The sequence below is a fragment of the Stegodyphus dumicola genome, chromosome 11 (assembly GCF_044657685.1).
Source record: "Stegodyphus dumicola isolate Sdum_Otavi_A_Nest chromosome 11, ASM4465768v1".
NCBI classification, from domain to species: Eukaryota; Metazoa; Arthropoda; class Arachnida; order Araneae; family Eresidae; genus Stegodyphus; species Stegodyphus dumicola.
Window position 1 is genome coordinate 114161193 of NC_140778.1, and position 17688 is coordinate 114178880.

At 34.4% G+C, this 17688-nt stretch overlaps 1 protein-coding gene across 4 annotated transcripts in view; it reads right to left on the bottom strand.

Moving 5' to 3' along the window:
• LOC118187281 (monocarboxylate transporter 9-like) overlaps positions 1 to 17688 on the bottom strand; it is an 83380-nt gene that overhangs the window by 26095 nt on the left and 39597 nt on the right. For 3 of the 4 annotated variants that reach the window (XM_035357466.2, XM_085827112.1, XM_035357467.2), the window contains 2 exons: positions 7193 to 8641; positions 3077 to 3238 (listed from right to left, as the gene is read on the bottom strand). In XM_035357466.2, coding sequence (XP_035213357.1) covers positions 3077 to 3238; positions 7193 to 8470 — 1440 coding nt within the window. In that variant the 5' untranslated portion in view covers positions 8471 to 8641. The remainder of the gene's footprint in view (positions 1 to 3076; positions 3239 to 7192; positions 8642 to 17688) is intronic. The other variant, XM_035357469.2, reaches the window with a different exon arrangement.

Sequence of the window (17688 nt, forward strand, 5' to 3'; positions counted from 1 at the left end):
ACTTAGATAGAAAGCATAAATGAAAGTGCTTCAAAAACTTCAAACGTTTTATAGCTTTCTAGAGGAGTTGAAATATCAAAAACTATGTTGCACTCAGCTATATTTTTAATATCCAGGCACTATAGTAGTACATAGAGTTATTGTATACACTCAAGAGCCAAATCATTATGACCACCTGTCAATAACAAGTTGGGCCACCTTTGGACCGCAACACAGCTTCAACCCGCCTTTGCATGGATGCCACAAGTCCTTGATAGATGGCTGGAGGAAGATTGTACCAGATGTTGTAGCAACGGTCACGCAAATCCGAGATATTGCGAATTGGTGGTCTTTGACCTCTGAGCTGCCGTCCCATGACATCCCAAATGTGTTCTATCAGATTGAGATCCGGTGAGTTAGGCGGCTAGGACATTGACTGCAAATCAGCATCATGTTCCTGGAACCACTCCAACACAATTGTAGCCTTGTGACACGGGGCGTTGTCCTGTTGGAACATTCCATTTCCAGCTGGAAAAACAGGCCATGTAAGGGTTCAACTGGTCCTCAATGATGTTCCGATACTCTGTAGGATTCATGGTCTGCTCTACCACAACCACGGATCCAAGAGAACGTCCCCCAGAGCATAATACCGTCACCACCGGGCTGTGTATGACCTACTGTGCATTGAGGGAGCAACTGTTCGCCTGGAAGACGGCGTATCCTAACACGGCCATCGGCATGATGAATGACAAACCGTGATTCATCTGACCAGGCAACTCTCTCCCACTGATCCATGGACCAGTCGAGATGTTCCCGGGCTCAGCGCAGGCGCAGTTGGCGATGACGCTTGGTCAGCAAAGGTACACGAGTGGGAAGTTTGCTGCGTAGCCCCATATCCAACAGTGTCCGCTGAACAGTGTGCTCCGATACTTTTCTTCTTGGCCCTGCACTGTATTCGGCTGTCAGCTGAGCCATTGTATGGCTCTGGTTTTGCTTCACCATGCGAGACAGTCCGTCTTTTTCATTGATAGCGTGTGGACGTCCAACACCACGTCGTCTACTGCTGGTTTCACCGTCATTCATCCACTTTTCATACATACTAACAACTGTAGATCGCGAATAACCCACGAGTCGTGCAGTTTCGGAAATACTTGTTCCGAGCCTTCGAGCCATTACAATCTGCCCTCTATCAAAGTCACTTAGATCCGCAGCCTTTCCCATCACATACAGAAGTAAATGAAAGAATGATTCTTCAGACTCTCCAGCAGCAGTTAAATACCACTTTCACCTGATCACGTGCCTTTCACGTCATCCAGGCGCGTTCATCGCAAAATGTAGGGCTGGTCATAATGTTTTGCCCTTTCCCATCACATACAAAAATAAATGAAAGAATGATTCTTCAGACTCTCCAGCAGCAGTTAAATACCACTTCCACCTGATCACGTGCCTTCCACGTCATCCAGGCGCGTTCATCGCAAAATGTAGGGCTGGTCATAATGTTTTGGCTCTTGAGTGTATGCTACTATAATTTTATAGTATAATAGTAACTCTTACAGCAAACTTTCTTCATATAAATTTACCATCATCTATTGATAGTTAGTTATTTGAATGTGTAAGTACATTTCTCTTTCTGAAATGATTTAAAATCAGAGTCTCAGGGAAAACTTGCTATTATTTTAACGAATACTTAATAAAACATAGATTTTGTGTGTTTACACAATGCTTTTAACTCTCGAAAACTAGTTAAAGTTGTAAACTATATTTTAATGGAAAAGTAAGTCTATTATATTTATACAGCACATGACCACATTATAAATACATGAATCTCTAATAAAGGCATTTAAAATCTCGACCTAACTTTGTGAAACAATTTCAGGCGTTGGAGTACAAGGTTGTATTAAATAAATACATTAAGTAAAGATTGAAAAACTGTACACGTTCCTACTATAGAAATGCAATCATCTAATTAAGATTCATTTTTCAATTATGCATATTATATATGTTACGCTAGTGATTCTCTCTTTTTTCATTCGAAATCACATTAATCACGACTACGAAAATCAACGATGTATTTTTTAGTTAGGAATAATATATCAACACTCATCTAATTAACACTATGCTTGATAAAAGTCTATGCTTGATGTATTTCCATTCTGTTTTTCAATATGGTCTTATGACCGTGTTTTTTAAAAGTCTGTTTATATAATTTTTAAAATGTCTGACCGTGTTTTTTAAAATGTCTGTCAGACCAGGTGCTGATTCCTACAATCCAATTTCGAAAATAAAATAAAAATTTTTATTGAAATGTAATACTTAGCATATGAATACAGTAATAAAAACGCATTTTATGAGAAAGAAGATATTTTTATTACAATAATTTAAAAAAAAATCCATGAGGCTGGTCTATTTTTACAAATGATTGACATCTTTCAATTGAATATAAAGCGTATAAAATCTATATGTTCTCAAATACCGTGTACTACACATACGCGGCAAGTTGACTATTGCTGCATGTATATTTGAAAATATGCGAAAAGCACGGGAATTCTACCGAATGCTGAAACAGAGGTTACGGATAATCAAAAGAGAGTACCAAAATTAAACTTGCTTTCTTACCAGTTTCTCATTTTCAGTATGTAGTTTGGCTCAATAAATAAATTTAATATCCTACTTCATAACTATTAGTATATTCATCAAGATCAGTTCTAATCTAGCCATAAGAATGTGTGCCATTTCTTTTCAAACAATAACGATGACATAATATATAGAAAAAAATAATAAACATATCTAAATGCCGCTCAAACAGCAATAACTGTCATATTTTTAATTTCTTTTTTAACACAGGATATTTTTTGTTGCTGACTTTTTTTCAATGCACTTAGTTTGAAAATTCATTCCAACTGTTAAAATATGAGTAGCCATAATATGCTTTATTTAAATAACATATCCTTTCCTACCCAGTGGAAAAAAAAATAACATGCAAAAACAGCAAGCATTCAAAAATCAACAAGAATGTTATTCGTAGAAAAACAGACTGTTAATCGCAAAGTTAGATCATTTCTGATCATGCATATAATACAGCTGCTTTTGTAAACACCTGGCAAACTGAGGTATTTGCCACACATTTTGAAATGAATCTTGAACTACCTTCCAGATATTGAACAATGCTGATCCTTAGTAAATCGCACCTCAATTGAATTCTTGTCAGCCACAATCCTTTACAGAATTTCGAAACGTGGCTACATAAACCTGGGATTTTCTGAAAAAAAGGAGAGGAATTTGCATGTCCGTGCATATACTTTTAAAGAAAGTTTTCAAGATTTAACATTTACAGGGTCGAGTTACATTATTAGAAACACCTACTTCTGACATCACATGTGGTTGATCAGCGACAGAAGACATGTAGCAATCCCGATATCAAAAGGCTGAAGTTTTGAGTTATGAAAGGGTGTAATTACTGGCCGCCGAGCGCCCAATCCCAAGAAGTTTGAAGAAACACGATTTGGGAATTGTTGCCGTACGTACTGGATGGATCAATCGCATAATTTCGATACACTAAGATTAAACTGCGCAGTGCCAACAGCCAATAACTGACAGAAATGAGAAGTGTCTTCGAAGGTTAGTGAAGACAGTTCGCTGCACAATTACTAATCACTTCATCCTTTAAATGAAACAGGAAGCTTTCAGAATTAAATCCAAGGAATATTTCGACAATCCAAGGAATATTTCACAACAATCTTTGTTGCGTACGCGATTTTGCAGTCTACGTCTAGTACCAGAAATGATCCTTAAGAAAATTCAATAAAGAAAGTGCCTGTAATTTGCTATTCTTGCAACTTGTATGCCTCACATTATACCATTAACAAAATGGCAAAAAATTGCGTTCTCGTTCGAATGCCGAACTCTGCTTCACCACCCGGAAACAAGGGAGATTGAACACAGGCCAGCTGTAACAGTATTTGTCTAGAAAATTAGTTCCACACTTACCGAGATTCTTGATACTAAAGATGGTACTCTGAATGTATATGGGTACCTCTTGAGACTTGGCACTTACACATTAATTATCTGCCCTGATGAAGACAAACTTCCCGTATGATAAGGCGACCTACCATACGGCCAAAATTATGAAGGACTCCTGAAGGGACTTTTCTTTAACAAATATAAACTCCCTGCACACAACAAATTTACAATGAAGTAAGTTAGCAAACAAAAACAGAGTAAACAGTCAGCTTAAAAATAGGTAAGTTCACTAGCAGCCACGTCACTTCTAATTTTTTTTCTTTTGTTAATGATTCTGCAGGCATATTCTAACATCATCAAAACTAAAATAAGATAATGTAAAAAATAATACATGTTCCACTCTTCAGGTGCATTTGTTAAACACAAACAAGCTACTTGATCTAAGACTGAAATGAAACAGATAATCTGCAAATTTACAAGAGGAAAAATAAATAAATAAATAAAATAAAAAATAAAAAATAAAATAAAATAAAATAAAATACTTTAAAATTTGTAAAGATAAAGGCTCGAAACATAGACTACCGTTAATAAAAGGAAAGAATTTTTTGTGCGTCCAGCATTACAACATGAAGTATATTCTTCATTTCACTTAGCTTGTCATAATGAAAAGACTTCAAATATCTTTTAAGGGATATTAATACTGGCGTCAGTGGGCAAATTTAAAGCATTTTATGCAAAGAAATCAGTTCTTTCATTTCCACATATACCGAGATGACTGCCTACGTAAGCAAATGAATATCAATTCCCCTATCTTTAAGCAAATTTCGAATACCAGTTTGTCTATGCTCGTAACATTGTTCAGAAAGCGGCGGGAAGAAATATAATTAAAAAAATAAGGTACCTTGAGCATATAGCTCGAATATTCTTTACCTACTTGATCACAAGATAAATACTAAGAAAATCTGTCTGAAAAACTGTACATTCATTTCGACTACAGTGCATAAACTCTAGACTGGTCTTTAAAAAGAACGAACGAATGCCAGAATAAACTTATTTATTTTACTGCCATCTGCAAGACAAACAACCTTAAAATATTTTTCAGCAGTATCTTTACTATCACAGAATCTTATGAACTCTAAAACAGCTGGATCACCCAAAAGAGAAAATTTTCATTTACGTAATCTTCCACACTTCTCTTTGAGACTGACTCGAAAATATTATTCTTATACTTAATTTCAAAATCAATAGGCACCCTTGCAAGTACAAAAGTATTTTTCTTTCTCGGTATCCTATAACTACTGATAATATGAAGAAGACTTCTTTATCGAGTCTTTATTAGATTCCTTTTGTTATTCTTCGCAGGAACATGTTCCCAAACACGAGAGCCATATGAACTGAAAGACACAATATACTACTTATGCATTACTTTCTGATTTCATAGCTTACTCCAAAAAAACTTTTTCGATTTAGTGAAGACCATTAATAGCTCTTTCACATCTAGCAGAAAGGAATTCAATGTGCTTTTCCTATGTCAATTTTCCATAGAGTTTGACAATCAGAGGATTTAAAATCACCTACGAATTCCAAAAGCGAATCATCGAGGGAATGGAGGAATAAGGCAGGACAGGGATAAGCTTACGTGATGCTTGATTCAGTGAAAGATCCTACAGAAGCTTCGTCTAAACTTTACAAAACATTCTCATTCAGTTATTAATTTAAAAAAAATTGTACACCAATATAAAGCGGTTTCCGTAACAGTTATTGCTCACATATATCTTGTCCTTGTTCCGAAAGGTATTCTACAGTATTGTTTACAATACTGATGATATAATTTTGGATTATTTATGATATTATCTTCGAAACTTGAGTTCGTTTGTAATTGGTCTAACGCTAAGATGTACTTATGTTAACGGACATGATAAAATTTCAGCGCAAACAGTTGTCCGAGGAAGATATATTTCTATCGCCATAATAAATGGGTATACTTCTTTGGCCTTCTAGAAGTTCTTAAACTCGTGATACTCATGTTAAAAATCTCAAACTCATATAGAATATTTGAGATAGTCATCTCTGGCACATGGATCCTTCACCTCACAACCTACCCCAAATTCGAAGATTCTCTGCATGCTGCTTGGCTTCAAATTCCTATAACATTCTGTCAGTACCTCACTGCATCGCTCTCAACGTATTTGGCTGCTGTGATACTAAAAAGGTTATTCTGGTTATCAAGCAGATGATTCTAATAATGTGACATGATCTTACATAAATCACTGATAACATATACTGATTTGTAATTTTAAAAACATTATATAAATTCTGGAATGATAGCCCACATAGAAACGATACTCATGCAAAGATTTAAAAATGAAAATAAACCTGAATTAACACTTGAGATCAATATGTAGGCTATATTTACCCAAGTATCTGACAATAATTTTGAATCATAATATGCAAAATACCATGCTCTATGCAAGCAGTAAAGTTACAGCTAAACCTATTTTTGGTTGAACTAATATCAGGAATGCATTTTGTAGTGCTTTTTACTGTGATAGCACAAAGTGTAGCAGTTGAAGTAGCATACTACAGAAACTGCATGTCAGCAGACTATAAAAGTTCAAATTTCAGTATACCTACGAGTATTCTATAAATATTTTCAAATACTTCGTAAAAATAGGTATTTAACTTTGAAATCTATTTAGAGGCATGATTATCTAGAAGCAACCACAAAAATTTCAGTTTCGAGTTACAAAATAGCTAAGTTATGCGAGCCTTTTTTAAGTTGAATATGCCTTTCAAGGTAGGAAAGGAATAAAAAAATAATGAATTAATTTCTAATAAAAATAAATTATATTCGCTAAACATACATTCATTCCTCCATTTTATTAGAATTTGCTAGTAATTCTTCATTCACCTGTGTTTACATATTACATTCCACTTAGTAAAAAATTAGATCAAATATATTCAACCAATTTCCGAAAGAAATAGGCGTAATATTTTTTAACATCACTAATTTGCTTATATGCAGAAAACCTTTTTTTAGAAAACTAAAATCTCATCAAGTTCAATACTGAAAGGTGTATATGCGAATCTCTAAGATTCAGAACAAAGCTAATCACAGATGACTACCGAAGTGTTTTGACCACATTCATGGCACTCAGAATCGGAATTATACATTCTAAATACAAGGATGCCTTTTTCAATAGATTTTATTGGAAAAAAAAAAAAAGAAAAGAAAAGAAAAACATGAACATACCTTTTCTTCTGCGATTGTCACCATGCTGTTACGATAAATATCAGGACAACTAGAGGCTCTCAGTCGATAGCGATGTATATTTAGCATGGCTCCTCTGTAAGTTATGCTCCCTCTTTGTACTTTTATATTGCGAAGATAAGCTGCATCCAGCTTACCAGGAAAGGAAGATTCTCGTTGCACAGAATCCGGATTGGCTTTTCTTGAACTCTTATGTACTGATCTTTTTTCTTTCTTTTTTTCACTCTTTGCTTTAGTGTTTTGGGTCACATTCGAAGTTGAATCGCCAGAATTTGTTTCGTCTTTTGTCATAATGGAATCTAAAATATAGGGGTGCTGCTCCAACAGAGAATTGAGATACCCACCTTCTTTACTGGAGAGCTCAGATATTACTTCAACAGGCAGGTTGTCACACAAGTAGGTGGGTAGCTGGACCAAAGAGCTGCACATGCGTTCAGAATCTTCTAAAGTACAGCTTTCAGAATCCTCTGCCTTGTTATCTTCATTCGGTTTAGAAGGGCACTCTAGATCTCTCATCAAAGCTCCAAACACCATCATGTTAAGAAAGAAACCAGAGAGTATCAAAAGAGTTCCTTGCCAATTATATTGCTCTAAGAGATAAATTGTGAAAGGTGGGAATAAAAATGTGCCAATGCCTGTGCCACAAGCTGCAAGGCCCGTCGCAAGCGACCTCTTCTTCTCGAAATAGTATGCCACTACAACTATGGAGGTGACATAACATAGTGCAAGCCCGAGGCCAGCAACGGTGAATGTGAGAAAGAGTATCTCAAGAGAATCAGCAACAATGCTGACGACAAAGGATGCTGTAGATAACAAAGCACCCAATATACACATCTTCTGACATCCATATCGATCGATGAGATAACTTGCGATGGGGCCTGCCAATAATGGCATGCTCAAAAAGATAGAGCCGACCCATGAAGTTTTAGCTTTACTTGCTCCAAAATATTCCACGAAATCAATGAACAGAATTCCAAATGATAGTGATACTCCATCAGCAATGAAATTAATCATAAATGAAGCAAAAACTACAACCCACCCCCAGCCACCATCAGGTGGCACAGGAAGTGAAGATACTGCTGCTTCACTACTACTTGAAGAATCTGACGAGGATAAGCTAGGAGTTCTATTACGTTGACATATATTTTCTACATCAGCACACTTTGAATCACTAATATTGACAGTTTTATATGGTGTTCTGTTAGAATTTGAGTCATTAATGTCCACATTTTTTCGGCCTTCAAGAGTTGATGAATCCATATTTGAGAGATGATTGAATTTTTAATACTAAAAATATCTTTAATTGATAGGTTCAATTTGTCCAGCGATGTTGGTGTTGCCATCAGCCACAAGGTGTTGGGATCGTATTTCTGGTTGAAGTTCCGCATCAAGACCTTTTGTCCATCAGCAAATGCACAACAAAAGGTAGAACTGAAAGAAAAAGATAGGAATATGGTTTAGGAAATGTTCGTAATTGTCAATAACCTTTCTTTAAAACAGTCAAACAAAAACAGACCTGAATAAAAAATTATAAATAACCGGAATATAAAATATTAATGACTCAATTAAAAATAAAGAGAAAAAACGGTTTTAATTTTTCACAAACGAACGTTCCCGACATAAAATGCTAATTTCACAATTAATTAGGAAGTTGGATTACAGAGTGAAACGATCTTTTTATATTTCTGAAATAATAGAGAGTAAATACATAAATCTTGAAAGCACTCCTAAAACAGTCTGACAAAACTTCTGCCGTTTTAGCAGGAACATTATCAATCAAATGTTCAGCATCTCTCATCATATGAGAACAATGTCCTCAGGTATTTTTCATCTGCTCTAGCACACCGGTTCCTACACTGTGGTACATTAAAATATTGTAGTGGTTCAATTTTACAGAAAAAAATTAAATGAATGTTCAAAATGAATGCTAAATTGCGCCCCTTTTAACATTTTGTTTCAATTTTTATTATTCAGGAACACATATATTTTTCAAGTTTTTGAACTTTACGGCTCTAGTTTTAATGTTGAAATGACGACTTTTCCAAGAAAACTGACTAAATTTCACAACATTCACCATTTTTTAAAATTTTGTAATATCTAAAATGCCGAAAAGACAGAATGTATATTTTTTAAAGTATCTTTGTCAGTGCTGGCCCTGTAACTCAAGTGCCTTCTTTGCTTTTTGTACAACTATATGATTTGCTTAATATATGTATTACTACTCACTATTTACCACAATTTATATATACATATACATATATCGTAAAAAGTAGAAAAAGGTATTAAAAACCGAGTGACCTAGTAGGTCAAAAATAGCACTCACAGCTGCTGATTTTTAAACATTGATTTTAATAGGAGAGGGGAACCTAGCAAAGTTCGTAAAAACATTTTTGTATCCAATCAAATTCCAGAAAAACCATGTAAAATAGTGACAAATCATATTTAAAAAAACGATAATTCCTAGCAAATCTACATAAAAATGAAAAACGCGCACACGAAAGTAATAAAGTCAAACTTCCTTGTTCAAAGCCTCAAACATAACTTAACAAGAAAAAAAGTGCTTAAAGCCTCCAACCAAGTTGATTAACCAAGACCACGCAAACACGTTTCGTCGAGCAAACACATTGAGCCTCTAACCGGTATTAATTTTAATCAATTTTCTTTTCAAACTAAAATGATAAAAGTCTCAATAGATTTGCCCCTTTCCCCGACGTGTTTGCGTGTCTTAATACATTCAGAGTAAAAAATTAACAAACTAAGTAGTACATGAATTAAGTATTAAACACATTTAAAAGAAACATCAAATACAAAAACAAAAAACAAATATAAATACATATATATATTTTAGTATATAACAAATAAATATACTACTCGTAGTATATTTATTTACATTTTATTGTAATATGAAAGTTTCATTTCCGAATTAAATAATATACATTTAATGGGTTTTATTCTTTGATTATACACACTCCATTTAGGATGCATTGATATTTACTGGCGAAATGCTTTTATGGTAGTACATATACTTTTGTTTCATATTTACGTAGTACAAAACTTGAAAAGTTTCAGAACCCCTGCTCTAGCAAAATTTCACGAAATGACCATCATTTTGTTAACCTTTATTTTGGGATACCATTTTTTTCTTAGGATTTTAAAATTTATTACATTTTGTTTGATTTATAAAAATACCTGTAGTTATAAAGAAATATATTGGGACGATGTAGAGCAATTAGAACACTAGGACATAATTATGAACACCAGACTATAGAGTTTGGTGTTCTTTGGTAACAAACTAGATTCAAAACTCTAAAAGACGATATACGAATTATCGATATGTCTTGTAAGTACTACAGAGACAGGGAAAGGGTGTAAAGGATACCAAGTAAAGTTTAACAGATGGCATCAACTCGTGCTTACAGAAGCCAACTTCTGGCTTTCAATCAAAGATAATGAATAAACTAAAGGTCAATGAATTCAAGTCTAGCCTAACGGCTTCATAGTTTAACTAGCGCGCAAGTTGGCTTTGACGAAATCAAGCAGTCTAATGGCAAGAATGAGTACACAAACCTAATAGCAAAAATGAGTCAACGTCGCAGAATGAGATACATTCCGATGACCTCATAGATCACGTGACTTTTTAAAAAAAATAAAAAATGCAGATGACCTCAGAGATCACGTGACTTATGTACAGCTAATGTAAAGAAGCGAAGGTCATTCTTCTCTTCTCCTGCGGAAGGTATCTCATTCTCATCGTTAGAGAATCCAAGTTAGCAACGTGGCCTTCAAGCAGGCAAAACACGCTCTGATTTCACTCTCCAAAACCTTCTTTTAAATATTTCCTTCTTTCTACCTAATTTGAATATCGTGCACGCTGAAAATTTGCATTTTGGTAGGGAAATGAAACGAGACTTGACAGGAAATGGAGTTAAAATTAAAATGAACCACACAATATTCTAATTAATGGAACATACTTAAATTATTTCAAACATAAAGTACATGGAAAGGAAAATGTCCAGATGCAGGGATCTAAATTCGGAAATTACACAAAGGTACAGGAAATTTTCAAGAGAATAATATTATTTTTGAATAATATACAATTTTGACAATAGTGAGAATAATATACAATAGAGAATAATAGACAATTTTGACAATAGTATACAGGTAATCAATGCTAGTACTAAAACCGTACAATTTTAGACATCTTTCCAGCTCTTTTCAAGCGTTTGTTTGAATTGATTACACGAGAGGAAAAAAATAATTACTGTATTTCGGGGCAGGGAATCATAAACTACTGAGGTTCGTAAAATGTACACAGCAGTTGAAAGAAGTGTACAGCTTCCTAGCAGCTTTTATCGCTAAAGAATTATGAAATGAAAAATTGGCGAACCAATAAACTGACGCAAACGCAAATTAATCAAGTATACAAAACATAAGAAGAGCTATCTGCTTAAAAGGACAAATGCCTTCGTGGAGGGTTTTTTAACGAAAATGGCTCGTACTCACGCCATACATGGGAAAGATCACGACACCGCCCACGCAGGCAGCTCTTTAATTATCGGGTCGAAGCACCAGTGTTTAAGGTTCTTATCCACTCGAACATTAAGAGACCACTTGAACATTAAGGCAAATATAATTTATTTTAATTATTCAAAAATTAAAAATGAGCAGGTATTTTAACACACAAATTTTAATTTTACCGATAATAATAGAAAAATTCTTTTGTTGAAACTGCTTGCAAAACTGCTGCTGTTACCAATAGCAGATATTCTTCTATTCCATCATTTTGCCTTTTCCCAATCAAAGAATATACTTTTTAACTAACTAACAAACAAGAAAAGGGTGGGACGATCTTTTTAATATTTCCCTCTAAAAGAATCGAATCTTGTATTTTAGATCGCATTCAAACATTACTGAACATAAAAATTCAAGGAAACTGGAAATTCGGAAAGCTTAATAATGATTCTACTACACCAATATCTGCAAAATTATCAAACACTTGGTCACAAATAACTGATACTTCAGTACGTCATATTTTACCCACGCAATAAAAGAAAACGTCTAAAATATTATAAAAAGCAACGTATTTAAATTTTAGATGAAAATGTATTTCAATTCATGAACATATGTCAATGGCTGATTAGTAATTTATAGTATTAAACTTTGGCCAAGAAATTTGGTTCAATTATCACTCTGTTAAATTAACAGAAACTTGGGGGAGACCGCTGTCAAATATGCACATCAGTCATGAAGCTTATTATAATATAATTGGCGATGGTGGCAGTCTATATTGTTAACATAATTTTATATTCCATCAATTCCGATCGAAAAACCTTGAAATTATACAAATGCCTTTCTTCGATTTCTTTATATATCGATTCATAATGCTTTACCGTGCGCAACCAAAATCTAAAATTTCTGAGTTTTATTCCCATTTGGTACCAAAAATTCTTAAAAAATTAAGCAAAAAATTATATCTCTGCTGAACAGGGAAAAAAAATAAACAAACCATTCTGGTTGATTTTCGATCAAATATATAAAATCAGTAGTAATTGTTTGTTTAACTGATTAAGGCAAAATAAGTCAAGATTGTTGACCTTAGAGAATTTTCAATTCATGAACATATGTCAATCGCTAATTAGTAATTTATAGTATTAAACTTTAGTTGGCCGAGAAATTTGGTTCAATTATCACTCTGTTAAATTAACTGAAATTTAGGGGAGACCGCTGTCAAATATGCACATCAGTTATAAAGCTTATTATAACATAATTGGCGATGGTGGCAGTCCATAATGTTGACATAATTTTATATTCCATCAATTACGATCGAAAAACCTTGAAATTATACAAATGCCTTTCTTCAATTCTTTCTCAATTCGATTCATAATGCTTTACCGTGCGCAACCAAAATCTAAAATTTCTGACTTTTATTCCCATTTGGTAACAACAATTCTTAAAAAAATAAGCAAAAAATTATATCTCTGCTAAACAGGGGAAAATATCATTCTGGTTGATTTTTGGTCAAATATATACAATCAGTAGTAATTGTTTGTTTAACTAATTAAGGCAAAATAACATTGATCTTAGAGAAAAGATACCTTCGTGGAGAACTTTTTAAGCGAAACTGATTCATAGTTATATTATAACACATGACGAAAACCAGGAAAACGCTCATGCAGGCAGCCCGCTCATTAGTAACTAAACCCGCTTATTAATAACTAAACCAGTGTTTAATGATCAGATCAGCTCGGTTACTGGAGAACCAAAAATACCTCTAGGAAATGTTTAAAGAAATCGGTAATTAATTATTACTGCTTTGTGAAGGTAACCAGCACATTTTGGGAATAATTAAATAGTATAAAAACTAATTTTAAGATTTCTAATAGATAAATTTGTTTCAAAATATTGAAAGATAACTATCCTCCAAATTAATTTCACTTTGCTAAGGAAAGATTTATGTTGTTAAAACCTCATACTGCTTAGTCATATGAATATGAGGAAAAACTGAACACACTGGTAAAAGCAAATAGATGAATAAATTGAAAATAAAAGGAAGTGATTAAGTTTGTTTTAAATTCACCAATTTAATCAAAATATGTGAATCAATTAACCTTTTCTTTAGCGATGTCAGGAGAGAAAAATGCAGAAATCAAACTTCTTAATGAGTCGCAGTGTGCTGGTTTGTATTTTCTCTAGTTTTATTACAGAAATATACGGTTGATTGAAGATCTTTTTTTTTTTTTTTTTTTTTTTTTTTTTGTAGGGATTGTTCATAAAATTCCGAAATTACAGATACGCATATAAATGATGTAAAGATACAGCCGAAAGTTTTCTACTCCAAGCCACAAATGCTTTATACTGTAGGGTTTCGCTTATTTTGCATAACAAATTATTTTTAAGTTTGATACCTTTCCTAAACTCCTCAACCTCCCCCGCATTTCCTCACCAGGATGAAAATTTAAAGTGAGTTTATTCAGAGAGTGTTTTCGCTAGCCAGTGCATGTTTCACTGCTATCTCGCTGTTACGCTAGTACGCCGGCGTACTAGCCAAGGGGCCCCTTGGCCATTTCGGATAATTATCACGCCTGTTAGGTTTTGTAGAATCAACCTAAGTTAGATGTAACTTAACATGCTAATCCAGCACTATTCTATTTTAGATTTGAATTGATTTGTATTCTACGTTTCAGTTCCACTGCAAGTGGTCGGTGTTACTGTAAAGCACGAAGTCCGTGCTTTTTTGTTCCGAGTTGAATTAATAAAGGGTTATTTTTCACTCTTCTTCTGTACTGGTATTTCATTCACACCTGTGCGAGAATTCGCCAAGTTCATTGTAGTATCTAGTTTAGTTTATGTGGAATAGAAGAGACAGATCATACAATACCACCTACAAAGCCGCATAAAATCTTTAACGTTTTGGCAAAATCTGAAGATAATTTCAAAATAATAAAAAGTCGCTCAGAGAAGAGGAAATTAATGACGGTTACGTTAATTACTCCGGCAATCTACTAGAAACTGAAGAACGACAGAACGGCATTTCATGAGATGACAATGAATCCTTTCATGTGCTCTTGTAATAAAAGGGTCAGCGTACTAACCCAGCAATTCTGCGTTCGATTCTAGGCCAGCGAGGCTAAATGTTTCATTCATTGACTTCCATCTTCTCGTCTTCATAAACTAAAATAAATGGTAACCGGTAAATTTTACTACTCGTATTTTAACCGTAATTGAAACCTAAATTTAACCTCTCGTGTTATGCAAAAAAAGCACGATCGCTCTGCTGTTTATTACTATTTTGGCATTAATTAACACCAGCTGTATCCATATCAGTTGCGGTTTTGATTAATATCATTCAACTGTGATTTTTAATAAAATAAGAATTAATCACTTAGGCATCATGTGCTGCTATAGTGGCTCACTCACCGTTTGAATTGAATGATTTCAATTGACGTCAATTCAAACGTCATCATGGAATATGCTGTCAGAGGTGAGAATAGTTGCTTTCCATTAATTGTACTGCTGTATCGTTAGCAGGTTCAGTGCGAACACTGAAGTCTGCCATACAACAAAACAGCCCCACGCAAAATTCATCCATGTCTAAGAGGTTAAGTACAAAATTTTTCTTAGAAAAACTGCCTAGGCGAAACTTGCGATAGTGTGAGATAGGCAGAAAAAAAAAAAAGGGGGTTGGTAATGGAAATGGAATTAATCCACTTTAATATGAGATACATGTAAAAAAGGAATTCTTGGAATTTGTGCAGTTTAACATTCTTGTAATAAGTGAGAATAAAAAATATTTTTGTCGGTAAAAATTACTTTATATAATAATTAGAGTTTATTATAACCGTCTGTATTATTTTGAAAAAAAGGGGGAATAAAACCTACGCATTTTATTCCGCACTTTTAGCATATGTACAAAAAAAAATTCTTAGACACTCAGACGGTTACATATTACACACTTCATCCCTAACCACGACTTCTATGGAAATTCACTATCATGGAAAATATTTTAACATAAGAGCACTTTTTGAATGTGAGTTACTTTCATTCCCCGTTTTTAAACAGTAAATTTCACTCATTTCTTTAATAATAACTAGTTGTAGAATTAAATGTAAAACTTAAAGAATTCATTCTTTAGATAAATAAAGTATGTATGAAATAAAGAGTCCGTCCCTCTTTTTGCACCTACATAAATGAATTTGTTTACATGAAAAGACGCTTAATATGTTATAAGCTAACAAAAGTAGCATGCATATTTAAAAAACAACTTAAATAATTCCGATATAGAAAAATATATAAGAAAATTGTTATAGTTATTTTTGGATTGGATTGGATTATTTAATTATGGCAAAGCACAGAGGGCTATCTGCCTAAAGGGAGGGATGCCTTCGTGGAGGAACTGGTTCGTATACACGTTGCACATGAGGAAAACCACGCAAACGCTCATGCAGCAAGCCCGTTCGCGGGATTCGAATCTCGGACCGAACTATCAGTGTTCAGAGTCTTTACCGCTCGGCCGCTGGTGGATTAGTTATTTTTAGAGAAGGAACCCTATGCATAAAGGTTAAGCACATTTAAACTACTACTAACTAGTACATTGCATGTGCTACAAATAATACATCAAATTCAAAAGTTCTTTCTGATTTTGACTTTAACTTGTGAAACCCCTGGAGGCCCAAAGTCTTCCAGGAACATAGTTTGAGGATTATTGCTTCAAATTAACGGAACATTACGAGGTTTCACACTTGCAAACGAGGAAGGAAACTAAAAATACAGCGCAGCCTCATCATGAACAAATTCTCTGAGCAGAGATGTTTTTTGCTCAGAAAGTGTTTCGAGTATAAACACGCAAGCAGCAAAAAGATTTTTAATGACATTTCATGGAACCTTCGACACACAATTAACACGCAAATAATTTTTAAAGCATTTTAATATTCTTAATTGCTAATGCTCATTTACAAAACCATTAATTCTACCTTGAGGAAATTATGGCCAAATCATCAGGCAGAAAGTTCAAAAGTCTGACCTTTTTTTATTATTATTATTATTTCCTATTCGTGTATTTCAGCAAAACCACCACCTTGGATGTTAACAGTAAAGATATGGAGTACTTAACTAAAGGACCATCATAATGAGTTGAGGAAGGAAGAACAGGGTCAACTTCATAAAACAACAAAAGACGGCTGCAGCGAAAAAGGAAGGAAAGAGATTAATGATGTAAACCCTTACAAATTTGTGAAAAATGAGGTAAGATCATCGTTCATAATGAGGAAAGTTTCCTGAACGATGTCACCCTGAGTAACAAGCCACGGAATAAGCATTTTCAATGATTGTAGTATGTCTCACTTCAGAAACATTTTAAACCGACAAAAATCCCACTAAACGAATCTCTGGTCAGACAGAGGACCAGAGAGAGACCGAGATTTAAGTAGCATCAAGTGACGCTGAGGTGTGGTGTATTTAATTATGGCAAAGCACACTAGGGCTATCTGCTTAAGGGGAGGGATGCCTTCGTGGAGGACTTTCTAAGGGAAACTGGCTCGTATACACGTTACACATGGGGAAAACCACGAAAACACCCATGCAGCCAGCCCGTTCGCGGGATTCGAACCTCGGACCGAACTACCAGTGTTCAGAGACTTTTACCGCTCAGCCACTGGTGGGCCAAGTGGCGCTGAGAGGCAACGAAGAAATAACGAATATACTCTAGAAGATAACGAGCAACTGTTTTTTATGAAAAGGCTCCCCTTCCTCCTTCCTACCTTCCACTTATACCATCAGCTCTTGTACAGATAAAGTAAAATAAAAATTAGTTTTCATCCGTTTAATATATTTAACATCATGTTCTTCCTTTCCGGATTTAATCATCTCCCTTCTTTTATGTTAGGAACTTACGATGCACAGTAAAAGTGTAATTACGCAATCTTCTGTGCTCCGGGAACAGATTAATTTATTTCACATTAATTCCAGTGGGGAAAACAGTT